We start from the raw sequence: 27,069 nt of genomic DNA on the forward strand, positions 1-27,069 counted from the left end.
CAATTGCTTGTGGGCACACAGAACAGCCACTCCACTCCAGAACATTTTTAACATACTGGTAAGAATAGCTGTGTCCAAAATAATCACAATAATGATCATAAAACTCAGCTTCAAGGTTAACTCTCGGCAAACCTCAACATCGGTGCCACAACTGCGAGATTCCACAGGAGGAAGCTCTGGGAGGGAGAAGCAATTGCTCCAGAGCTGGCCCAAGCTGACCAGTCCCCACCCCATGCCACTACTGCACAACTTGACAGTAAGTCCTGGACTAAAAAAAGGTTTTCGGGGTTGTTGTCTCAGCCACCTCCAGTACCCACTCCAGGATTCTGACTTCCCTTTTTTGTTGCCGCAGCCACCAGGGTGGGTCCCTGACACCGCTTCTCCCTTCCACGGTCATTTCAAAGGATAAAATCAATTACTGGGGGGTTGGAGTGTAGTGGATGGACAAGACACCGTCTGAAACACAGAGCCTAGGTACCACAGCAAAACAAAAGCAAAAAATGAAAACCTCTCTAGACCTGACCCTGAAAAAGTGAGTGAGCCCAACACATCCTCAGAAAATAAAAGGTAAGTGACTCAGGAAATAAAAGGTAAGTGACTCAGGAAATAAAAGGTAAGTGGCCCAAGATTTGGTTTTGGGGTTTTGTTCTATTTTGTTTTTTTTGCAGGGCATTGTCAAAAGTCTGGCTTAACATTGTGAGCTTGCAAAGGTGAGACAGCACTACCGTGGTTTAATTTTCACCTGTCTCCAGGGGTTCAGGGTTTGGCAGTGAGACTAAATGAGCACACACAGAAGATCCAGCTGACAAAAATAATCCCTTCTCTCAAGACGCATGGGTGTGTTTCTGCTGTGTTTACTCCTGGTTGAGCTCTGGCACAGCTCTGAAATTATGTGTCGCCTGGCCAAGGACACTCAGCAAAGCACGAGTGCCCAAACTCACCTTCCTAACAACTTGCCACCGCTCTGCCCTGCAGCAAAACCTTCCCTGCTGCAGTGTATCACCTGCCCAGTGGTTATACACCTCTCAAGTGCAGCACTCCAAGAAACGTGAAATGGGTACTTTGCAATTTGTTCGCAAACCACAACAGACAAGACTGGTATTTCTGCGTAGAGAAATGAACCTGCACACCTCAAATCTCTCTTTCATATCCTCTGCATCAGGATGAACTCCAGCCGCACACTTGCTTTTCCAAAATGTTGATCTGCTGGATCTGTCCTGCAGGAGATTAACTACGGTAACATCCGAGCCTCGGGAAGATGCAGGAACTAACACACTCCTACGTGGCTGACTTAACAAGATGGTTTTGTTAAAAGCACGTGTTGCTGCGCCGTAAATCTGCACTATGCATGCATCTCGGAGCTTTTGTTTTGCATGCTGGCTTCTTCTGGAGCTTGGGAAAGCATCACTAAGGGCATTTTTGCAATTCAGCAATTCTGTCAGATCTCTCCTATCTGCTGGGGCCTCCGGACAGCACCAAATCCCTCTGATTTTTCTGCTGTGTTAATAATCTTGCCTGTAAACTCTTCCTAACCCTGAGCAACTGCTTGCCCCATGCCAACTCAAATTCTTGTCGCCAGCTATGCCAAAAGTTAAAAAAGACTGAGAGAAACACGAGCATGCGGCAGACGGCTGGGCTGGCAGCTTGCTTGGCCGGGAACAGACTGTTCAGCAGGAAACACGGACTTCTCACCTAATCATCCACCAGCTGGGACATGGCTTGCGAATCCAGAGCTGAAGCACGATCAAATGGAGTGAAGGCACCACCAAAAACAGGCTACAATGGCCCAAGAGCAAACCTTGGAGAAACTTCATCTAGGAACAGCATATACTGCAAGACCATTGGAAGCCAGAGATAAGTGGTGCATGGGGTTTAATCAGATGCAGGGCTACCCTACCAATTTTATTCTCAGCTTTTAACCTCATCATCATAAACCAATCATAATTAAAAGAGATAATCCAATCATCATCACAACACACTCACACCTGGATGTTGGGCCACACAGTCCACATAATTTAGGGACAGTGGTAAGCATTCCTTGAAATAATCTAGATCAAAGAAGCAAGGTTTGGGAGAAGAACCTCTTGCCTATAATTCAGCCCCAAACAAAGCTCCAAGCAAGGCAAAAAATGACCTGGCAGCATCTCCAAAAAAAAAGCCATGCAGCCTCTGGGAGCCAGATGGTTAAGGACACTGCCATGCTCTCTCCTTTCCTTGAAGATCTGCTATTTCACCACGTCTGCATGATCTCAGTGCTCAACCCACCCTGTCTTACATCATCCAGGAAATGAGAAAAAAATAAAGACATGGCTCCAAACCTTGTACTGAGGCTGCAGTGGACCAAGAAGCCAAATCCTAACTCTGCTTTCGGCCTTCCCTCCTACTGAACCTTTTCACAAAGTTGACAAACTGGGAGACACCAAGTTCTCTGGTGTATTTAAGATCAGGTTTGACTGAGCTACCTGCCAAGTGTCTCCTGGCCTGGCTTCCAAAAGAAAGGAAGTTTTTTTGGCCGCCACCCTGGGGACAAGATACTCCCCTGCTCTGTGAAAGCGGGTTGCAGACAGAAGCAGCCGGCTTTTCCTTGGTGCTCCTCCTGAACAAAGAGATGTGACCTCTGAGACAAGAGAGTCCACCATAGCACAGACCTGCTGAAAATCAGGAAACATCAGTGAGCTTCCACTGTTCGTGGCATCTGAAAAAGCACCCTCAGCTCTTAAGTATTCGGCCCCAAAAGGGAGCAGCTGTGCTTGCCCACATAAACTGAAAGTTGCACGTGACTATCCAGAGAGGAAGTATTATCAGGGAGTACATTCTCCTCTCTCATCTGATAGCTAAATGCACGATATCTGTGGGACCTCTCCCAACCATTGCCAACATCTGTGGGGAGCAGAACCACTGCACATTTAACAGAAAATACACTAGATGAACAACATTTAGGGTTGTACCAACAAATTACACAGATGATTTGCCATCTTCTACCAGAAATTCAAGTACATATGAACTCTGGTCCTTAGGACACAAGGCAGCATCTCCTCCTGCCCCACCTACCCATTCTTTAGCCAGCATCTCCACAGCTGCATAACGAACGCGACCAGGGCGAGTATCAAGTACGAGTGCCACATCCCACAGCTGAGGGGTGGAAATGAAGGATAAAGGACGGGAGCTGAGCAGGACATTCAAGAGATCCTCTAAGTGCATACAACATTCTCAGGCCAACCCTTGCTCAGCCATCCACAGAAGGCAGAGCTCTCCAGTGTTGCAGGAGGAAATATTTGTCATTAGAAAGTGGTGCTGGTCATCATGAAGGCCAATAAGGTCTAAACCAATGTCCTTATTGTGCCCTTAATTCCCCTCTGCCACTGCAGGAGTATCGCTGCCTGCTGTAGCTGGCACAGGCAGGGTACTGGAAGCTGTCCAAGAGCCACAGCTCGTGGCAAGCTGCAGCAACATCCCACCCCAGAGGACTCCCTCCTAAAAACACAGCACAGATCAGCCCAAGAATGAAGCCAGCAGAGAAATGCTCTTGTAGCGCAGTGCTATTCAGGGCATGTTAGTCACACGTCCGGCTCACTTAGCACAAGGGCCAGCCTCATACAAACACAGTTAACGTCCAGCTGGCAGCTGGCAGTGCTCACAGCCCCGGGGAAACCCTGACCCAACAGCGAGGGTAGGGTCAGGACTCCCCCAGCTGCGTTTTTATTTATAGGGCTATTTCACATCATTAGGAATATGATTCATTTTTTTCCAGACAAGTATTTAATACACACCCTATTTTGGTACTGCAGCCTGGACATCTTTCTAGGAGGAGGGAAAAAAAAAAAAAAGTAGAGGCTTTCAAAATGTTTTCAGCTGATCATACTTGTGAATGGTAAAATAGGCTTTTAAAATGATAAAATGATCAAGCCAGCTCTTAAGTTTGAAGTCACGCACTTGCTTAAGCCTCCAGAGACTGATACAACTTACTGTTTAAAAACTCCTACCAAATCCTGCCATCATAGTAAAAAAAAAAAAAAAAAAAATCATTTGTACCGTCCATTGAATTCAACGCATAAAAATTGTGTTCATGGAACTTCCTTAAAAAATTATTTTCTTCTATCAGGGCAATTCCCACAGCTGCTCTTGCAAATGGACGAGCTGACATCATGGAGAAGATAAAGTGTCCATCACCAACACGGGGGAAAAAACCTTCTGTAGAAGAATAATTTGCTGCAGAAAAGCAAAACCATTTTCAAAAGGAGGAAGAGAGGAAAGAGAGGGGGTTTGCCTGTGGAAGCAAAGATTTGATAATGATCATACTGAAGAATGATAGAGAAACAGAGTCTCTAAAGTCCTGATTTAGCTCTTGTAACCCTAAACCTATACACTTTTCCCAAACTTGAGTTTGATTTCATTTAATGGACTAAGGCAACAAATGATTCAAAATCAGCTCCACTCCTTCCCAGGGGGAAACCCCACCAAGATGGAGTTACCCTTGGAAATTCTGCCCACTTTACCTCCCAGGATTCCATCATGATGACATGGGAGCCTGGCTTACAGGTCCAGATGGGGAAGTGGGACTTCTCAAACACCCGAAATGTTACCATACCACCCACCTTCCCAGTTCCCATGCTGTTGTGTCCCCTCTCCCCTGCATGTGGGACTCATCTGCTCTCCCACCACCCACACATGAGCAGAAATAATGTTGTGTTTTGTTTTTAGACTTAGCTGAGTAATACAGCAATGTGTCACTCACTAAATACCCTTCAGAGCGTGCAGGTCTGGGGTTGCCAGCATTCCCTCGCACCAGGCAAGATGCTGAAGTGAGCTCCCTCTCTTCGTTCAGCACACTGAATAGACACAACAGACCTCAGTCACTCCTTGGCACCCTCCGTCTTTGACGCTTGTTCCTTTTGGCATCACTACCTCAGCCCCTGTCCCCTACCAGGAACATAACACAGAAGATCTTAAGGAGACCAGCAGAGACATCCTAATTACCTGAAACAAGCAGTCTTTCAGCTTGGAGACAGACGGTTGGAGATGCCAAACATCACTAACACACGAGGTTTTCAAGGTGCTGTTAGCTAAAGTGTTTTCTTCTTAACCCACAGGAATTTTTGAGCTCTTAGCAAGACCTTATTTTGATTGCAGCTAAAATATTTTTCTCTTGGTATAAATTTGCATGGGTTTAGTTGCCACAATCAAGTTTTATACAACCCTGGCAAAAAAAAACAACCAACCAACCAACCAAAAACAAACAAACAAAAAAAACCCAACAAAAGCAGGCTCACATTCCAGTCACCTTGCAAACCAGACACTGGTTTCTAGACTGTGTGACTTCAAATCAGCAGGCTGGGCGTCAAAATCTGCCCTTCTGAAGACACTCACATCAGGCATTTCTTTATCTCTGAATTAGATGATGTCACTATTTTAATTTCCTCAACACAGGAAAACTAGTGAGTCATCCTGTGCTCCTACATTTTTCAGATGAATTTGCAAGGCTGGGACAGATGTTATAAAAACAATCTTCCTGTCTTCATTCCAGAAATCACAAGGGACAGCTGCATGGGCAACAAGTATTTGACAAACAACGCATCTTGTCAGCCGCTGACAAAAATAACAATTTAAACAAGGAATCCTTCCATGGTTGCCATATTTTTAATATCCAGAGCAGTTATGCTAAATTATCTCCCCTAAATGATCCCATTTTGGCTCATGCTCATTTTGCAAAGAACAAGATTGACGTTGCAGAAGGAGAACGGTTTTGCTTTGATGCCTAGGGTTTGTTACAGGGCTGCTCTGGATCACACCAGAACCACAGTACCACCCTCAATTCAAAGAACGGTTATTTTGCAAAAAGAGGGAACCTAAATGATACTTTCACTGCAGTACAGGTAAATTTTGGGATTGAACACCCATGGAAAGCAATCAAGCACGTCTATTTGACCTCTGAGAAAACCAAAAAGAAGGGAATTACGTGACCAGAACGTAGGTGACACAGAGATGGAGTAGCCCAGTGACCTCCACCAGCAAATTGCGCCCAACAGTGCACAGAGCTGTGACCGACAGCCAGCTGAGCTGCTTTGTGTGGTGCAACAGCATCTGCGTGAGAAATGCTGTGCCAAATCTGAGCAGCACACTGCCGCTCCCCTACCAGGAAAAACTACCCAGTACACACGGTCATGCTTTTGTATCTTCTTTTGGAGAAAAATACTAGGTTACGGAAATAGTAAAATGACTATTAGTCCCTCAGATTTCAGGGACAAGACAAAAGAAGGACAAGGGTACGTTTTTACTACACTAAGTTCAGTACCAAAAAATTTCCAGGTAGGATTTATATTTACATGTAATTGTTTTTCTTTCTTGAATATGAGATTTAGGAATTTAATTAATTAATGGGTTGTGGCTCTCTATGGCAGATAAGCCACCGCACATGTCCCGTCTCTTACCGTGACAGAGCAGGCACGCTAGCCCTTAAAACAAGCAAGACAGACAAGCCAGGGCTCCTGCATCAAATATCACGCAAAGAAAAACTTGCAGTACAGTGTCAGGAAATTGTCAGCTAAGCTAAATTTTGTTCAGTTGTAAGACACAATTAAAACCACAAGCTCTGCTGTTCAGAGATGCTACACAGGACAGGCTTACCCAGAGGGTCCTTCAGCAAATGCCAGGATCCAATGTGTCAGAGCGATATTCTGTTTCATCAAAACCATTCCCTTTGAGAGCTTCAGAAATTAGTTCAACAAACCAGGACCACTGTTAACTTACCTTTAAAAGCTGAACCAGTACTGCTCTACACAAAACACAGTAAGCCACATTCAGCAGTTTTGTGTCCCTATTAACTCAGTTTGCAATAGGTTTTCAAACTTGGAGGCCAACATCTAACCTTGGCTATGAGCAGGCAGGTGGGACACCAGCTCTATCTTCTGCTAAGGAAGAAAGGAGAATCTCCTTCCACCCTCTGAGCTAGCACAGGCTGAACTGAGACCATCTCGGCTCTAAACAATATGGGGACAAGATACCTGTTTTTAACATGCCCATCATATCCCTCTCAAGAAAGAAATCCTGCACCTTTTGGGAAGCTCTAGCAGTTTCATAAGCAGTGGAAGCTACAGAGGATCTGCACTTCAAGCAGCTTCATCAGGTTTTAAAATGTATGTGTTTCCATGAAAGAACTAACCCTCTTGCATCACTTCTCCTCTACAGGACATCGTGGCAACCTGCTGAAAGAATAAAGCTGGACACAAGTCCAGGCTGATGGGGGCTCAGCATCGCAGCCACACAGCGCCTCTCCCTGCCTCATTCAGTATCCAGGATGGACACACAGTCTTGCACCTGGCATCCTGAACACCATGCTCTTGACTTCGCAATGGTCAATGGCCATCAGCAGGTGACAGGAGATCTCTCTCCACCTCAGCAATGTTTTTAAGGTTTGCAAACTGCAAAAGCAGCAGCAGGAAGGACTGTGGGGAAACTGGGCCAGAACCACCACACAGGACACAGTTAAATGGGGGAAGTCCACCGGGCAGGCCAAAAGGTCACTTGGCCTGAAAAAATCATTAAGATTAATTCACGGAAGGAAAGTTCATCAAGGACTACGAGGAAGAAAGGCATGGCCTCTGGTATCTCAAGTCGTAAATCAATGGAAGCTGGGACAATGCGCCGTGGCGTCCCAGCCATAAACTCTTTCCTTGCCCCTGCTCTCAGCTGCTGCTGGAAACTACAGACTGGGCCAGACAGACCCTTCCCTCCCTCAGTACCACCTCTGTCCCCCTGGAATTTCTGTTGGCTGAAGGCAAGGCTGTTTTCACAGTCATACCATTGCCCATGCTACCCTACACAACAAGCTGCTTGAGACAAGTACAAGTTGAGGACTCCAGTTTGGGGACACCAGGATGAAGGTTTCCTGCCCCATCTACCTGTGCATCTGACCCACATAAGCTGCAAGACAGGCTTTTAATTACCTGAGTGCACACGGGGTTACCTAGACCCTTGCCTAAGTCAGCACCGACAGTATTGTACTCTCCTTGAATCATTGGCTAATCAGCATTTCCCTCACCCCTCCTTAAACCAGGTGTAGGCACACATCTTAGTCATTACACACTATTCAAAGGGCTGGTTGAAGGACAGTTACACATTTTCCTTGGGCATTATTGTTACTTGGTCCCTCAAAAGTTCATGCAAACGCCCAGTATCTCTCTGAGGGCAGCATTTTTCCCAAATTTGCAGCCACAGAATAGCAGCAGAGAGTAATGCAAACCGCAGATGAAGACTTGAGCTCCTGCAGTATTTAAGCCTTCTAAGCATGACACGTTTGAAGAGCATCTCCCCTGGACTCCAGACTGCACCTCCAAGAGCTCAATGCTCCTCACATCCACCCCCAGCTCGTCTCAGACCAGCTTTTCAAAGATGGGAGCAGATGCAAGGAGTTGCCCCAGCTGTGGTTGAGGTGACTCATCCAGCATCATGCCCAGTGTCCCTGGCAGAGGCACACATACAACTCAACCCCTGCAGCAGCAGTCACCTCCTCTAAAATGAGGGGGGTTTTCTCCCTTTTCCCACACCCACTGGCAACACAAACAAATGATCTTCCCATTAGAAGGGCTGGGCAGGCCTGAGAAATGACCTCCCACCCAACACACTTTTTTGCATCTCAACAGAAAGCTGAAAAATGGTGTGATATCGAAGTAAACACTTTGTTCTGCTAGAGAGGCCACAGAGACCTCAAGGTCATAAAGTCTTCGGAATGTAGGTACAAATGGCTGTTTTCCAAAGATGGACAAAAAAGTTCATCTCAACAAACCCTGAAGTGCTTTATCTAAAGAGAAGCCAGGTTTTAAAAAAGAAAGAAAGAAAGAAAAAAAGCTACGCAAACTGGCTCCTTTCTCAAGCTCTGCTCTCCAAACAGGCCAACATATTTTGGCACCCACTCAGCAGATAAAATTTTCGACACATATAGTTGTTAACCGAGCCAAGCTGTAAGTAAACGAAAAAGGACCGCTCTGCAAGGGATGGGAGACAGCGCTAGCAATGAGCTACCAGCCCTACAGGCAAAATCCTAACTTCCCAGCATCCCATTTCATGACTCACATCCACGCTGAATGTGTTGATCAGGCTTTTTTTCATCTCTCCTTCTGTTAATGATACACTCCAAGTAAATTTTCACTTAGAAATAATTAAACTGCAAGACCATTAAAGAACTATTTCTCACTTCCTACAGCTGTGATTCAGAGCTAAATCAGAGATAATCATGAGTCACGATAACAGTAAATTAATAAACAGCAACTTGAATTACATGGTGTTTCTCTTAGTGGACTTTTAAGATACCAAAGTGTATCTTAAAAGCACTGTGACCAAAGTGTAAGTTCAAGGCAGGGCATATCATTAGAGGCATTAACACAGGCCCTGCATGCCACTTACCTTTTGTGGGCGCATAGAGCTGCAAGTTTATCTAAAACCTTGTTTCAGATAGGTGAGGTCTTTTAATTTTTAAAGGCTATGTGAAGACACCCTCCAGGACCAACATCAGCCCAGGAAAAAAAAAAAAAAAAAAAAAAAAAAAAGCAACTATGCCAGTACTTCTCTTGAAAACCTTCCAGAAAAAAAAAATCCCTGTTGCCTAAATCTAAGCTACAGCTGCAGTGCACATGTCTGGGTAGCGTGGGGTCTTTGAAAATCATTCACTGTGTTGCCTAAAACCACTTGTAGGGGCTGCCCAAGGACAGCATGGATGGAAACCTGTCTGAGTTATGGGTTTTGGCACAGATTTGTAACTGGTTGTGACTATATCAATGCAACCTGAAAACCAGACGAAGCCGGAGTCTGTATTTATCCAGGAATCCAGCAGCAGGACAGGAAACAACATGCTGACTCAAAGCACCTCAACTCATGAGCTGGAGAAATCGCAGTCAGGTTTAGGTGCCCAACCACCACCCCAGATGGCACCCACCATGCCGACCACTGTAGAGGAGTGAAGGCGGTGGGTTAATTAACATTGACAATATACAGCTGTGGGCTTGCTTCCGGGGTGGTGGGTTGGTTGACGTGGATGATGTGCAGTTGTAGCTCATTCCCGCTAAGCAGTTAAATAGCACTGAGGAGTGCGAGAGAGGGGTAGTCAGATGGAGGAGGAGCAGTGTAGTCTCGTCTCTGGAGGAAGGAGAAACAGCATGGACAGTAGAATCTGACCTACGATAAAAGCCTTGTTGCAGCCCACTAGTTTGTGCTGCAACAGACCACCAGGAGAAGCAGCGGTGCTCAGCTATGCTCCTCCAAACAAGGCCCCTGGGAGATGAAGAGGTATCCCAAAGAGCCACTAGTCTTGTTGGGAAAGCAAAAGATTAACCTCCAAGCACAACTGCAGGGATCAAGCCTGACCTAACTGCCTCTCCCCTTGGAGGGAAGGGGTGTTCAGGCAGGAACCACCCACCCCAGCAGAAAAACCCTTCCACTTCTCCATGTGCATGCCCTTCTACAGCCCTGGGAGAAGTTCTATCCATGCAGCCTCCTAGAAGACATACCCTGCTGCTCCTGCTGCCACACCAATATCAGGGGACACCAGACAAGCCTTCCTGCACTGCAGGAAGGTCCGCCAAGGTCCCCAGCTTGCAGCTTCTGAGGCTAGATCACACCAAGCTGATTATTTCAATCCCCATCCCCTGGAGGGCACAGCCTCCCTGAACCATGGAAAGAAAAGAGGCCTTCATATTTAGAAGCCTGCAACAACTTACGGCTTTTCTTCTCTGAAATTCCCTGAATTGAACATCCCTGCCCTTACAGAGCAAAGTATGGTTAATAAACACAGGTCTGGCACGCTGGCAGCCCCACAAAACAGCACAAGTGAATGAAACAGCAAGGTGGGGACAACAGATGGGAAAGGGAACTTTTTAATAGCAAAGGACTTCAAAAGAAACAGGGAGAAAAGGGGAGAGAACTGTAGGAAACAGCAGGAGTCGAAGTAACAGTGTATTGAGATAGTTAATCTGCTGACCTTTCTATGATCTTCGAAGAAAAGAGATACAAAGCAAAAGAAGTGACAGAAAATAAAACACCAAGTACTAAGCATGGGACAAACAACCAGAAAACAACTGCCACTGACTGTACGGCTCAATGAGTTAGGCGCTGTGTTTCACAAAATGAATCATGGCTGTAAACCCAAGACTTTGGAATTGCTGGGTAAAACATCACGAACACTGCCCGAAGTAATTCAACCCAGACCAAGCCACACTGACTCCCTGAAATCAGGGCTCTGCTGCCTGCTCCACTTTTGCCTGTGCAAGTGTCACTGTGGTGAGCTACCCAGACCTGCTCTGAACATAAACATCCTTGAAGATGTTTTGGTCTTTATGTTCCAGGCAATAGTAAAGAATAAGTGTGAGAGACAAACGCATGCTTTGGTTTTTTTAATAAACTTATTTTACATTGCTTTGCAACTAAACAGATGAAGCTGTACATACATTACTGCACAGCCTGTGATACCACTCAGTCCATCTGAACTCTGCTCTGTGGCTGCAGTTTTTTCAACAGGAGAATAGTTTTGGGGTAAAGAAACTAAGCCTCTTCATATTTCCTCAAGGTCACCATTTGATCTTGTGCGGTTTTTCCTTCTCTTTAAATAAATCTAAAAAAAATTCTAAATTATTTTTACATGTCCATTTATCTTTAAATAAGACCACATAATTTGGGGTTGCGCATGTAAGCCCTACACAAGCAAAACCGAACTGTCGGAGTTACAGCTCAGCTCTGTGATCCACTGGGCTACGGAAACAGCATCCTGCTGAAAGGAGGGATGCCACATGCCAAGCTGTTCAGCTTTCTGGAGACACTGTTACAAGACCAGATGACAAAGCTGTAACACCTACCCTGAAGGCGGTTTCTGCACCAGGCTTTCATTCTTCCCTAAGCACCTGTAAGGACATCCAAAGAGAAACTCACTGAAAGCAGTCATCACGGACGGCATCTGCCCGCTGCCAGGGGCAGGACTGGCAGCTGGCTCTGAACACCTCCATCTCACGAAGTATGTTCAGCTGCATTTTCCATGCACCCAAGGAGACATACCAGCCACGCTGCCAGTCACTCTGGCGAGGGGCCAACCCTTCCAGGGCAGGGCCGTGCCCATGGATTTGGGCTCCGTGGCAAGCTGTTCTACCCGGAGCACACTGCACCATCTGTACCCTCCTGCTCCTTATGAAAACGCTGCTTGGCAGGGAGAGGTAACGAGCTGCGGAAATACCAGCAATGCCACAGGTGTAGGGAGAACAAGCTGCTGTTTCAACAGGGCTAAAAGAACCGCTCAGCCCTGAATGCTGTGCTGTGCAAGAGCCCACACAATAAACAAGGGCAGTCCCACAGCTCCACACCGCTGTAATTACTTTACCGTGTACTTACCCCTGAGAGCAAGATTTCACTACTGGGGCACACAGGAGGCCTGTGTAAGGAACATTAAGTCTGTAAGGTCATCATTAAAGACAGTTGTTCTCCCCAAAAATTCAGTCCTGAAACTGGTCAGAAATAAATGCTTGCTGTCAATGAGGTCTGTGAACAGAAGGACACTGCCCAGCACATAGAGGACTTCACGCATCTTGCAATGTCATGAGCAGAAATGAAGAGAGCATTTCTGACTAACTAGCCAAAGAGAGATTCCTGCACACCAAGTCTTGGGTCTCCAGCAGAATTAAGGCACCTTGTTCATTTTTAAGGGCAACACGTGCAGAAGTAAAAAATTGAAAGTTTCCTCCTTTGTATCTTACCACAAGCTTCTATTAATAAATGGGTGTGCAATTAAAACATCCTCTAACTAGCCTCAAACTCCAGACAGCATTCAGGTTGGATTTAGGTTTTAAATCCTGAACTTACAATTATCCAGTTTCCAAAATGAGCGTAGTCAAATAACAGAGCCAGTCCATCTCACAACAGCTAGCACTACTGCCCTTTTCAAAAGCTGACAACTAATGAACACTGCCTGCAACACGCATTTTTTACATATTCTCAGACAGCAAATAATGCTGCAAACATCCAGCCTCACGGAACTTGGTATGTGGGACAAAGATTAACACTTCACCCACACAAAGAAGTGGTAAAACCTGAAATTTTATTAGTAGTAAGGGTTTTTATGAGTAATAAAGATTCACATTGTTGAGAGAACGAAAAATAGGGATTAAGTAAGGAGCAACAGACTGATGAGGTGCAGTACTAATTAGGGAACTCAGTAGGGCAAATTATTCTGTGCATCCCATCTTCATTTTCTATTGAAACTGTCTCGGCTGTTGCAGCTACAAAAGGTGTAATGAAAAATTCACTGCGGTATTAAAAATCCCCCAAGCTACATTTAGGCTGCTAGTTGCAGGAGTGCATTGTGCTGCTGCCTGCTCCTTCGTTAGGCAAAACCTCTGATGCAGTGCCGATTCCTCAACCCTCCTGAACCACACCGTTTAATTGCACTGAGACCAAACATAATCATCCATGTGCATATGCAATTAATTGTGCTGATCAAGGGACCCCTGTCAAAGTGAAATCCTTATGCCATACCTTTGATATCAACTAGAGATGGTTGAAACCAAGAAGTTGCTGAGACCGCATTTGGAGTGAGAACTTCATGTACGTTCTGTGCAGCACATCTCCCTGGTGACAGACCAGGAGGATCACTAATGGGATATTCATCTCTGTTTTATCCTAACTACCAAAACGTATTGTAACTTGCAAAATGACACCTTTTCTCATTCTATCAGATACCTGGCAGATAAGCACGTTGAAATACACCTACAACTGTCAACTAGACAGCATCTGTTTTGACAGTCACAGTACGAAGGTTAGCCACAATCTTGTTTATAAAGGTCATTGTTCCAGCCCAGGGTGGAGGCAAAGGAGAGGGATTATTTCAGAAGTTCTGTAATGCCTCTCCTGTCACAGCAATAAAATGAACTCCCATACATGGCTCATGTCTTGCACCTCCTCTCCCTGAAATAATCCCTAAACCACAGGTTTTCGCATTTCCAAGAACACCCTACCACACAGGCGTGCTTTGTTCCCCGTGGTTTTGGTTGCATTCCTATCTGGACAGATTACCAGTGTGTTCAAAATGCATTAAATCCATTTGAAAAATTTATGGCAAGGTAAAAAAAAATATAATCAACCAACAAGAGCTGCCTGAAAGACTAACATCAAGTTTTCTCATGGTTCTGATTTAAAACCTGGAAAACGTACGCACAACTGGAGAGACCCACCGTTACATCCCAAAGCCAAGAAGTACAGGAAGGGCAGCTAGCAAGCGGAAAACAACTGGCTGTGGCTGTGATTTGCAATTTTAATTTCTAACTGAATTACGCTCCACCTATTATTACTTTTCTTTCTCGTGCGGTTGTTTTTTTTTAAAAGAAAAAACGTGTTCTGCAGCAACGCCGAGAGCCGATCGCTGCGGCGGGTGTCTCACCAGCCGCCCCCCGCGGCCGGGCCCGGGCAGACGAGCCCCGAGCAGAGAGCGGGGCAGCCGCTCGCCTCCCGCCGCCTCAGCCTTCGGCCCCGCCCGGGAGGCGGCCGCGCTCCGCGGGGCTGGCACTGGCGCCGCACAGCCGGCAGCGTTCCGCGCTTCGGAGCGAGCGGCGCATCAGCCCGGCGCCAGCGGAGGGATGCGCGGCCGCCCCGCGGGACAGGCGGGCCCTCGCCCCTCGCCCGGCGCTGGCGGCTCACGCCCCTCACCCGCGCGTCTGCACCAACGCGGACCGACCCGCCGGCACGGTCACCGCGGCGCGGTAACGCGGTGGCTGCGAAGCCTCCTGCGCGGCGGGGGGTGCCCCGGGCACGAAACCCTGCGTAGCGCCCCGGCGCTGAGCGGGAGGCGCCCACCCGCCGCAGCGACAGCCCGTGGGCTCCGTCCCCTGAGCCGCGGCGGCCCGCCCCGCTGCGAGCCGCCCCCGCCGGGAGCGCGGCCATGCCGGGGGTCCGGACAGCGTTTCCTCGGGGAGCCGGGCGCGCCCCACCGCCGCCCCGTGCCCAGCCGCCCCCCGCCCGCCGGCCCCGCGGCGCGGCCCTACCGTCTGCTGCCGGCTCGACATGGTGACGGGCGGCGGGGCCGCGGCGGGCCGGGCGCCGGGTCTATAAAGGCTCCGGCGACACGTAGCGCGTCCCTGGCCCGGCCCCTCTCGCCCTGCGCCCGCCCCCGCCACCGCCCCCTCCGCCGCCGCCCCGGCCCGCAGCGAGGGGCGGCCGGCAGCCCCCGGGCGGGGAAGCGGGGCCGGGCCGGGAGAAGCGCCGCGGCCCGGGGAGGGGGCGCCGAGGCGAGGGGCCGCGGGGCCGGGGCAGCACGGGGTCCCGCGCCCCACGGGACAGGCCGCCGCTCGCGGCCGAGGGGTAACACACCATGACAACCCCCCCAGCGCTGCGGCACAACCGCGTCAGTCTAAAACGGCCTTAAAATGATACAGTTCGAGCTTGCCTGAGGAGCCTGGGCTCAGCTGCACCACCCGCCCGCGAACGCGGGGCCGCCGGGCACGGGGGCAAGGGCTGCCAAAGGGCTGCCAAAACTGGGGCACCGGGCCCGGCCACATGCCCCTGGGAAAAGCCACCACCCAGCTGCGGAGGGGGCCTGCTCCTGCCAGGAACCGCGTGTGCATTCAGGGAGACAGCGAGAGAGAGGAGGAACAGGATCCCACGCAACACAAGATGGAAAATCGGCTCCGGCGGACAGTAGTAATACCTAAAACCAAACTGCGCTGCAGGCTGGCCCCCAACCGTATGGCCAAAATGGCAAGAAGGTTAGAGAGAAACACGGGGGAGCCTACTGGCACATAACGCTCAGCACATGAGGGGAGCCTGATGGCTTTGCCTCAAATCCTCAGTTTCCCACCACTGGAAAAGCTCAAACCCCAGAATGTTGCTGAACTGGAAGACAGACAACATCCCGGTGGAGGGAAACCACGCCATGTTATCAGGATGGTCTACGAGCCAGAGACAAAGGAGGGAACACTCCTCACGGCTGTGTAATTCTTCACCTGGGGATGCACTGCCCGACCAGCATGGCACTTGTCCTCTGACCGCTTTCACCAGATTCCTACACCTATCTGTGAATCCAGCCCAGGGCTATGAGGACAGAGGCATAAACAGTGCTGCCTCTCTAGGAGGAGATAACTCGCTTCTTATCACGCCCAGAAGAGCAAGCGCTCCCTCTAGGTCCAACATGCAGAGCTTGCCTTGGGCCTGGGAGCTGCAGGCATCTCCTGGTACCTGTTCATCACAGGACCACTAGCAGCCATGCATTTCCTTCACCATAAAAACACTCCTGTTTCACCACCTCTGTCCTTTGTTCCAGCACAGTGGGATCCTGCAAAGTTCCCTAAGTGGGAGAAGGACCCTTAAAACAGAAAATGTGAAACCCCAAGGGAGAGATGAAAGGAAAGACAGCAGAATAAATGGGGTTCCTCAAATGAGGTCTTGCTGAAGGAGGAACAGGGCCCAGCATGGGGAAGGAAAAGCAGAGACGATGTGGAGGAAAAGGAATGGGGCTGGAAGGAGGCAAGCAGCACCCGTTCAACTAACTCCTGAAGCCAGGCAGCTATTACAGTGTGATCAGTTATCAGCTGAACTACTACTCAGTGTAATTCCAGTTAAACCTATGGTATTACATTTGTGATTAACTTGGCTAAATAATACCACAGTTACTTTTTAACATCTCTCATTTCATGCCTTTCCTTAGATTGGTTTTTCGATAGTCCAGCTGCAGATTAAGTTGCTGCCATAAAACCAATATAGCATGGTTGGAAGAACAGGCAAACAAGCCCAAACACATTATCCACTGGAAAAGCACGTCCTGGTACAAGGAACCCTCCTCCAACTGTTGCCTAGCCAGGACGCAGGCTATGCCTCATCCCTTGGAGGACACTGGGATAAGGACACGTTAAGTGACTGAAAGTCTGCAGGAGCACAGCAAAATGGCATGAGCTTCTCAGCTTTCCTGCAAGCACAGTGGCATCCAAGCATTACCCAAGGCTGCTTAGTCTGTTCAGCTGCTGCTCAGAAGCAACTTTATGCCATGCCCAAATCAGAGCCCCCAGAGTCAGCATCTTGTCTTTTATTTGCACATGGATTTGAGTAAATTTCTTAATGCGAAAGATTCAGAACTAATCAAAATCAATGCTGACCTGGCAGGAAAAGTATATGTAAAATCTCATGGAAAATACAGGGGATTACAGATTAACTATAGTTGTCATTGTATTTGTGGTTCAGTTTTACAGGAGTATAGAAGGCCCTGATATTATCTCTGATGAGTTAATTATACATCTAACTTTCTGTAAGTATTATTTCTAGGTGGTTCTTTTTTTGTTTAGCTGGATAAGAACATTTAATATTCTCCTTCTGTGGGACAAATTTTAAATTTGCATCTTTACAACCTTACCATGTTACCTTTCCTTTGTGTATCTTCAGTAAAGAAAAAAGGGTTGAAAATGTGACCAGCAGACCAAAGCAAGCAGGAAAATACATTTACTGAAGGAAGAGGAGCAAGAAGAGGTCTGTGTAAAAGAAAAGGCAGAAACAGGGGCTTCTGTAACCCCAGACCGCTATAAACCATTCTAGCCTGATACACAGCTAGTTCCAGTGAGGACATTTTTGAAGGAAAACCAGTTCTTTCTTGTTAAAAGTGAACAGTAGAAAGGTCAATGGAAAGACAGAAAACTTGGGTTACTACATAACAGAAAAAACAGAGAGCATGTAACACCTCCATGTTTCCCCTAGATGTCTATCAGGGAGACGGAAAAGGAGTCAACATTATCTCCATTTGTTGCATCATTCTCCATTTCTTTCTTCATCAAAGTTCTCTCCCTTCTAGGAATTAAACTGACTGCTCATAACCTGCCTGAGATTTGAGCAAATAAGAAACACTTTGTGTATAAAAAGATGACTGGATTTTTTTTCCTCCCCTATTTTTCCGAGCACAATATAGGAAATGGTATGAATTTCTGTAACATTAACTTCTAATAAATATATATGGCTATTGCCTCAAGTTTTAATTTGTGTATGCTTTTCAAGGGAAGTAATTTATGAAACAGAATCAAAAATTAAGCAGAAAAGAAAAAAAATCTAGTTGCTTACCTCAAGACATGCAAAGTAGTGACACCGTTTTCATCAAAGAACTTTTTGGGCTATTTAACAAGCTCTAAGAGCTTCAGCCTACCACAGCTGGGGAAAGAAGCAGCACCACAGCAAAGCAGGCAGAGAGTCAAAATCTCTCCAAATGGGAAACCAAGGGCACTTGAGCAGCCTTCCTGCTTGGTAAAGAGCAGCTTCAGGAATGATTTGGCAACTTTTGGGCCCTATGACATATGCTAAAAGCATTACAGGGAATATTTTTATTTGCAAGTGTTCTCACTCTGCTTACAGGATCAGAGACTTTTGTTCCTCTCCTTACTGTCAGGGACAGAAGAAAGTTATGCCCTGGCTATCTGCCCTTGTGCATGCAGAACGGGGATTATTCAGCACTCCCATCAAAAGTCTGTATCGCCCTGACACCCTGATGTCAAAGCAGCAGCACATCTCTAGACAAAAACCTCTCCTAAGAGTCCATTGTGCAACCTACCGTTACACTGACGGGACCCACAGAGAGCAAAATATATATAAATCTCCACCAAAGAGGCCTGGTGAATAGCTGCTTGTGAGGCATTTGCTACAGCCATCTTCCCCATTCGAAATCCACTGCAGCATCCTTCTTAATCAAAATTCTTACCCCAGCATAACCCAAGAAATTACCGCAAAGTGCCAAGCCTCACATGAATGCTTGCCAGCCACGTACGGCTGCTGGTTTCCTCAATACCCACCTCAACGTGTCTAGTGTAACAAGTTCACCTGCGAAATGTCACTCACATCCCCCCTGCCCAGCTGCAAGACAGCAGAGGAGAAAATCCTTTTTGCTCATAGGACAGTATCAGCCTCAGAAGTACTGCAGCCTTTGGGCAAGTGTCATGGAAGAAGAAGGGTGTCCCTCGCAGCGTTCTCCCACATGAAAGGTAGAAAGGGGGAAGTCACCATCCCTGATTCTGCACAACTATGTACTCTGAAATTCTTGCATGAATTCCCTCATCTTGCTGACATCTAGCTGGAAAAGCATCGCCCAAATAAACATCACAGCCTTGGAAGAAGGAGCCCAAAGATCAGCTGCAATGTTACTAGTGACACCATTCCCTCTGCGGCTCCCACCTGCTCTGCGTCATACATTTGGCAAAGCAGGAGCAAAGGGTGGAGGAAGCAGAAAGGATATCCAAGCTTGAATTTGTGTGCCATGGAAGCCAAGCCCTCCCACAGGCCATAGCTATGCTAGCCAGATGAGTGAATCTCCCTGCACTCAAACTATTCCACTACTAGGCTGTCTCTGCTCTGTTTTATTTGCTTTCCTAGCATCGGGAAAGTTGCAGATAAAAGCTTCAGTTTTTCAAGGAACAGAAACAAAGTCATCATCTTCAGCACTGTTTCTTCTCAGCTTCTCCAGCTTTGCTTGGACGATGTTTTCCTAATTGATCAGTGAAGTACCTGCAATTCCATGTTCCCACAGTCCACAGCATTACTCTGCGAGTCGACTCACCACCTGCAAGCAGTGAGGAAGAGATCCTACAGAGGACAGACAGCCTAAAGACAGCTCTCAGAAGGGAGCCCATGGGGGAAATCAGTGGAGAAACACCTAAGGCAGACCCAGGCTCAGCAGCTTTTGGTTGTATGCAGACAGTTCCAGGGGAGGCTGTCACCCCAGTTAATGGAGCATCCTTCAGTCACTGGGATTCTTAAATTCTGCTCATCAAACACAAATGCACTAAGATTAGTACCTTTGAAAATTAAATATTCCACAAATTAACATACGTAATACCTTTGGCATCAGCCCACAAAGACACTAGCTCTGATACTGAACTGCCCCAACAAGCAGTTCCAGCTTATCTACCTCACCTCTCACCCTTGACTTTTCACAGATAGTTTTGAATCCTATGTGTAAATCAAGTCTGGATCTGCAGCCCTAAAACCTCACTCAGGAGACATCAGAGTAGAAATAAACTACAAAAGCAAAGCAAAGCACAGTACGCTGGAGATACAGGCTAGCAGGGTGCTATTTGCTAGCATAAGCCATTAGACCTTTTAATGAAAGCTGGAAACATTTTTTCCTCTCCATGTTCTATAATTCAAACATATGGGATGATCCCCAACTTTTAGAAAGCTGTTGTGACAGCAAAAGTGACAACAAATCCACCAAAGAAACTTCAGTGTTGGCAACATCCACTGCTGTTTGGTACTGCTACAGCCAGCCAGAAACTGTAAGTTCAAAACCAGTTTGCCAAGATTTCACAATGGGAGAAACAACCCAAAACCAGGAACACGCTGTGCACCTATGTGGGTCTTTGCATCTTTAAATCACCATCCAGAATTCAAGAAAACAAAACACTGCTCTTATTTTAGAATAAAGAGTAGAGGGAGGAGTATCATAGCAATTAGGAATTATCCTTCCACTGAGGCAGGAGATCTATTAAATTTCAACTTAAGCATTCAAATATCTTTGCATCCTTCTGTAGCTCACCAGCAGATAGCAGAACAAGGGTGAAGAGAGCTTTTAACAAGCTGCTGTCTTCACATTTCCTCCTCTTAAGGACAATTTAACAGCCACCTTCAGTGCTCCACACAGTTCCCAAGATGAGCACACACACTGCCCCCACCCACTTACCCACTTCTCATATTGCTTCAGAGTTTGCTGTAAACAACTCAGATCTGGGATTTCCAGGTGTTTGGGCTTTATTTTTTCATCACTGTGCCTCAGTGACACAACCATTAATGCTCACCATCAGGCTCTTACTTTCCTACACACCCTCCAGTCTGTAACTGACAGTTCTGAAGGCTCCCGGTACAACTGCTCCAGCCATTGGGATGGCATCCCCACACAGCAAACCCATACAGAGCAAATCCCCATAATCATTAGGGAAATGGTAATAATGGAAAATGTACAATCACACAGCCACTTCCTTCACTCTCCTTTTTAGAGTAGGTACAAACATTTGCCCTGTCCTTCGAGCACCACGCACAAACTAGATCTCAAAACTAAGTTCTGACAAGGGTCCTTGATTTTTCTCACTCACCCCTTTACTGTTATTTCTCTTTTAACTTGTTCGTGTTTCTTTTCCCCTTTGCCTGTCTTTAAAAACCTACAGGGCCTTAGAAATTTCTCTGCCACCCCTGTAGAGGCCAGAGAAACCTCAACTCCCTTTTGCAGACAGACCCCATGCTCTCCTTGCATTTTTACACCACAGCCACAAAAGCAACACCAGGTGATGGAACCAGGACAGCAGAAGACTTCAAGGAGCAGGCAACTCAAAGTGCATTACAAACATGAGCCATCACCCAGCTGGGGCAGATGTGATGTTCCAAACCATGATCTGAATGGCTCAATGTCCCAGTGAGGACACTGGGCTGCATATGCAGCTTCACCTGCTGAGCTAGCACAGGTATGTTCAAGCACCAGCTGCTCTCACAGCAGAGGAGCTGGTCTTCATCTCAGGCCACAGACACACAGGTTGAGGTTTTTAAAATGGAATGCAGAGATGATGCAGATGATGGAATAAAAAGGCACTGGGCAAATGCAGAATGAGAACTGAAAGGGCTTTTATTTGCCTGAAGGCTGTTGGCGCTGCCAGGTTGGATCTTGGTAAGACAAGTATAAAATATGTCCCTGCCAGGGCTTGGACGACACTCTACAAGGAAAGGAGCATTTGTCAGGAAAATGGCAGCAGAAATAGACAGAAATTTTTGTCTGAGTGACTTTCCACTAGTCAGGGCAGCTTGTAGATCCAAACATGGAAGAGCTCAGCCAAAGCGGGACTTTGTCACTGCTGTTTGCTCTGCTCATAAAGGGTAACTTTTTTCTTTGCACTCACCTTGAATGCTTTTGGAACAATCGACTTTACAAATTTGTTTGGAAGCAAGACAAGAATTCTTATCACTTTATGGTGTGTCATACTACAGTAAAGATATTTATTTATTGTGTGTAATTTTCTGCTATAGATCCATTGCCTTTGCCCTATGTGATTTCTTGTCCCTAGCACAGACTTTAGCCCGTATCCCTAGCTTGTCACCTTTACAATGCTAGAATAAAGATCTCAGTTCCTAAAATTACCTGAAGGCTCATTTTCATACTCTCTGTCCCTACAGACTGCTGTAATCTGGGGAACTCAAGTGAGGAGATTAAAAGCCATGTATGCCTTCTTCCAAAAGCAGGTTAGCACAGAAAAAGGCGTAAGATAGCCAGCCTGGTATCTCTGTAGATAAAACTGTCACCAAAGCAGTCATGATGGAAGGAGTCAATAGAGGTTAAGGAGGGCCAAGGAAATCCAGCCTTTCTAGGGCCAGGTAGTGTTACAGCCGGACAAGCACAGGCAGGTAGCAAAGTCTGCTCCTATCACAAAGTTTTGAAGTCTAAGTTCATCCTAATCCTTTTACAAAGAAACCAGCACTGGATGAGAGCAGCTCCTATCCGTCACTCCCTCAGTCTCCACACTCTGGGCAGCTGGGAACATGAGCTTTCTAGCACCAAGCCCTTCTTCAGCCAGCATAGCAAACAATCCCCAAGTATTCACCAGCTTTGCTGTTCCCCTGTTTTCATCTGTCTTTACTCCTGTGCAAGGACAGGGAGTTTGGATCTAAAATATACTACTGAATTTTAGCCCTTTTTCTCCATGCTGTTTCCTAGTGTAATTTGTTACACAGGCTACCAGGCAAGCTATCTAACCAAGACAGACATATGCTGCCACCAACTAAGATAAAGGACTATTTGTACAAGAAACCATGTTAAGGAAAACTTTTGCGAGACTTCAGGTTTGGTGAACTTTATCTCAAGTTTGTAAGTTTTAGAATAATGCAGATAAGTCTTTCAACCATTCCCCTAGAAAAGTCATCCTTATTTATAGGTGATAAGTTTAAAAAAAAAAAATCAGGGTGTCATCATTTTGTAGTTGTGAAACGTGTTGGGTTCTTCATCCAAACACACTAATTTTCTATGTGACAAGTAGTGTCTTTGAAAATGCATATCATATACAAGGAAATACCAAAAAATATGTTTCTTTTCTTCTTAGCCATTTCCTTTAAGTCACTAAGAAAATTACCAAGTCCACACTGCCAACTGTGTGCCAGCAGTCCCTTGGCAAAGGAACAGCAAGTGGTATCTCCTCCCATGAACCTCAAACATCAGCTGAATCACTGGAACAAAGGAGAAACAAGCAAAGAAAAAAAGCACATCTTCAGCACTTGCAACCCGGTGGAGCTGACCAACCAACCATGTTACTCCTGGCAGCTGTCAGCGATAGCTGTCACAAGGGAGAAGAGACATACTGAACGTCTTATTTGGTAGTGGCTGGGCACAGCAGAACCAATGTTCTACCAGGGCATTTGATAAAGGGTCATGGGTATGTCTCAACACACCATTGTCCATTAGCTCCCCCCATGTCCAGCCATAAGGCAGGTAAGACTAGCAGTTCGGAGGTTCACATCAGCTCAGTTCCCTAAAGAGAGCATACTCGGGTGATGGAGGGTCCTGCATTTGTAAGTCTTGGATGGCATTAGACTGAGCATGTACCGCCTCAGCGTGTGCTTCAGTGATCTGCTCTCCCTCCCTCACAGTCCACCTTTACAAAGCCATTAAAAGTTCAAGGAGTACAGTGCGCTGAACCGAAGAAGCAACTGTAAGGCATGTTCTGCTTGCTGAAAAGAACAAAGAGGCTGGATGAACAGCAGCTTTCCTGCTCTGAGAGTTCAGCTCTATCCAGGCTTCCACAGAGCACTTCACCTGGAGTTACACTGCTGACCCAACCACTCAACCTCTGTTGTCAGTATAAAAACGGGAGATGGAAAAAAAAAGTATTTTATTTGTTCACTCTGCTTTGCTGCAATAATGAGACTGCTTCACTCGTCTTTCCACCCAAGTTTCCACAGAAGTCTGTGGAGATGTTGGCTCAGACCTCAGCCCATCTACATCCAAGGCAATGGGAAGTAGTACAGACCACAGTGGACACTTTCAGTCTCCTCCCATGCAAAGGCCGCCCTCTGCTCAGCTTTTATGAAGCATCTACATCCATTTACCTACCCTCCCATTATGCTTCCCTGACTTGAAGGAAAACCCTCTTTCCCACTCCAATAACCTTCTCTGACCTCAAGTCCAACATCATGCACAGCCAACTGGACTTCCACAGCAAGGCAGCTGAAGTACTTTTGTGCTGGCCTTGAGCTACAGTTTCTTGTCATCATCAGAGAAAACTGAGTTTGGGGTACCGGGAGCATGTGGCAGCAAACGGGTAAGCTGGTCGGTCTGATTGAACTGCTTGGGAAGAACCTCAGGATGCAGAGAAAAGCCTCTTTCTCAGAATAGGTTAGCAGCCCTTTAACTTTCAACAGGATCAACTGTCAGCTGACATTCATGCTACAGCAAATTAAGTGGCCCCAATAACCATGATACAATTAAAAACAACCTGAAAGCTCTCCCCTGTCATACGGGATAGAAACAATTTCTCATTCACCATGAAAGCTGTTTGCTCCTGTTTAGTTTTCTGATCGGAGGGCTGCACGTGAGAGCTCAAGTAGTAGGTCATATGAGCCTCTGCAGTTAATTTTGTCTTGCCTTATTCAGTTGGAAGCCTGCAGCTCAAAGAACCACCTCCAGATTTGGCTTTTACACCCATCTTGAGCCCCATGCCAAAAGCTGGTCTGAATCAGCAGATGCAGCACCTTCTGCAAAAAAAATAAAAAGGACTGTAACTTATTGAGAACCCATTTGACTTCCTACCTCTTTCTTGTCTGACCAGGGACATATGACACACAGGCGCAGGACAGTCAGGCCATGTCACAATGGGAGTGACATTCACTACCAATTTTGCGTGGCAAGGTTTTACAAGCTGAAAGCACAGAGACACAGAAAGGCAAGATGTGCTGCAGGGCTACACAGGAGTATCCATCTCACCTAACCTCAGCCCCAGAAGAAGAAAGGCAAAGGAGGCAACCTGCTGATACTGTTGAGGCACTGGATCATCAGTCCCTGGGTAGCTTAGCTGTAAACCCAAACATCCAGGCTGGTGGATTCAGGACAGAGCCTGCATTCCCTACAGAGGGAAGGCATGCCATGCCATTCTTTGCCACCCAAAGGCCTATGAGGGCTGAAGAACAGCCCTATAATTCTTAGTTATGTGAAATGAAATCTGAACCCCAAAGGCTTTCCTACAAAGCCAAGCCACAGCAGGACTTTGCATATGCTTCATGCTTGAGAGGGCTGGAAGCACAAGGCCCCAGGCACTGGGTTTTATACAGCAGTACTGGATCATAAGAGCAGTGGACATGCAGGCAAATAGAGAAATGCAGAATATAATTAGTAACACTCTAAGTCATGAACAAATCTGTTATATTCAAATCCATGCACAAAAACTGACCTGTGACACCTGGTGAAAATGTTCTGTAGCAAAACATGGGAGCCAGAACACCAAACCTCCACAGTGCCACAGAAAACAGGCCTCAACCAGGCAAATAAATATAGAAACCTCACTTGTGTAATGATTAGTCTTCCCAAAAGGGGACGTAGGGGAAATCTCACTGCTAGCAAGTGAAGCACTTGTAAGAAGTCATCTGGAAAACCAATTGTGGTCATTTATATAAAAAAAGAACTAAAGTGAAACAGCCAGTACACAGAAGAAACAAGTCAGGCGAGGAGGAGAATCAGGAAGAGAAATTAAGAGGGATCAACTTACCAGATCTGGCAAAGCAAAGACTGAAGTGAGATGCAAGTGGCACCTCCAAAGGTACCAGGCAGGTCAATGAGCATATGTTAGAAAACAAAATTGGGGCACAAAAGCCAAGTATAAAGTTATAGGCTAGATATCAAGACAAAGGTTTTCTAATCTCTCTTTTGGCAGACATACCAGGAACTAGCGGCTTAGGGGGTTTTTTTGTTGGTTGAGAGTGGTTTTTTTTTTGTTGTTGTTGTTTGTGGTTTTGTAGGGTTTTGTTTGTTTGTTTTAATCAATATGAGAATAGACTTGTGAAAGACATTCTATAAAATGGTGGCTGCAGAGGACACATGACAGCCTATGGTATCTCCTCCCCTGCAATGTCAGAACAGTTGTGGGTGTCCCTTGGAACAGCGCTTTGTCCATCTGACTAGGAGTCATCAGTCACTTCTGTAAGCTGAGCAGTAATGCTTCACATGCATTAAACAAAATATAGCTAATTAAAAGCATTAAAATAAATAAGCACAAGAGCGGTCAGAGAGGATTGAGAGCCATCTCCATGTGCTCTGGCCAGAACTATCTGGCCAAACTGTCTCATCTGTAAGAGAAGACAGTGATTACGGGTACACTGCTCGACTTCAGTTTCCAGAAAAATACCAGAACAATGATCAAACTCTTCGTAGGCACGAAGAAGCCGGCACTGAGATGAGTAATAATAGCTTGCAATGGCGGCCCAATGCCAGTTACACTGCAAACAAGCCAGTTTTACTCTACAGCAGAAATGAAACCTGGCGATGCCAAACTACTACGAGGGCTAGAAAAGCCTTGGCTGCTGTTTCAGATGACATGGTTAGTAACGCCCACACCCATGATAGGCAAAGAAAGCACAGATACAGAACTTGGAAAGCCAGATGTAGAGGACAGCTCACACTCAAGCTGGAAAAAGGTATCCAACAGAGCCCTACCTGGGTCAGATCCAAGTCCAGCACGATTCAATACATAGGGAATGAGGGAGGAATCTGTTCTTACTGAACCTGCAGCCTGCACCACATAGCAGATGCACTGAATGATGGATGAGAATATCAAATACCCTTGACAAACCATCAGCAGGACAGAGGACACTAGAGAGGGCAGGGAGCAGAGGACCTCTCAAAAACTCCCTTCTACCTTATTTTTCTATAATGCCATGCTTCGAAGCTGTGCAATTGATTGTTCAAAAATATCCCCTCTACCATTCATCCTTCAAAGTTATTCTAATGAACCAATTATTCATTAAAAATTACTATAATTAAAAATACAGGCTATTGTAAATTCATAAACATTAGAATACAAAGTTGTTCCAATATTTACAGATATTTTTACATAACCAGAA

The 27,069-nt window shown here is 46.4% G+C and overlaps 1 protein-coding gene across 5 annotated transcripts in view; it reads right to left on the minus strand.

Annotated features, from left to right (window-relative positions):
• The window catches only part of PAPSS2 (3'-phosphoadenosine 5'-phosphosulfate synthase 2), a 48,862-nt gene that overhangs the window by 15,880 nt on the left and 5,913 nt on the right, over positions 1-27,069 (minus strand). Inside the window, exon 1 of one of the 5 annotated variants that reach the window (XM_056352903.1) lies at positions 15,009-15,121. The exons of 2 other annotated variants lie outside the window; for them this stretch is intronic. In XM_056352903.1, the coding sequence (XP_056208878.1) occupies positions 15,009-15,029 (21 nt within the window). In that variant the 5' untranslated portion in view covers positions 15,030-15,121. Of the gene's footprint in view, positions 1-1,692; positions 3,981-15,008; positions 15,122-27,069 lie in introns of those variants that run through there. 2 more of the 5 variants (XM_056352899.1, XM_056352900.1) reach the window with 2 other exon arrangements.

The sequence above is a fragment of the Falco biarmicus genome, chromosome 9, assembly GCF_023638135.1.
Source record: "Falco biarmicus isolate bFalBia1 chromosome 9, bFalBia1.pri, whole genome shotgun sequence".
Lineage (NCBI taxonomy): Eukaryota > Metazoa > Chordata > Aves > Falconiformes > Falconidae > Falco > Falco biarmicus.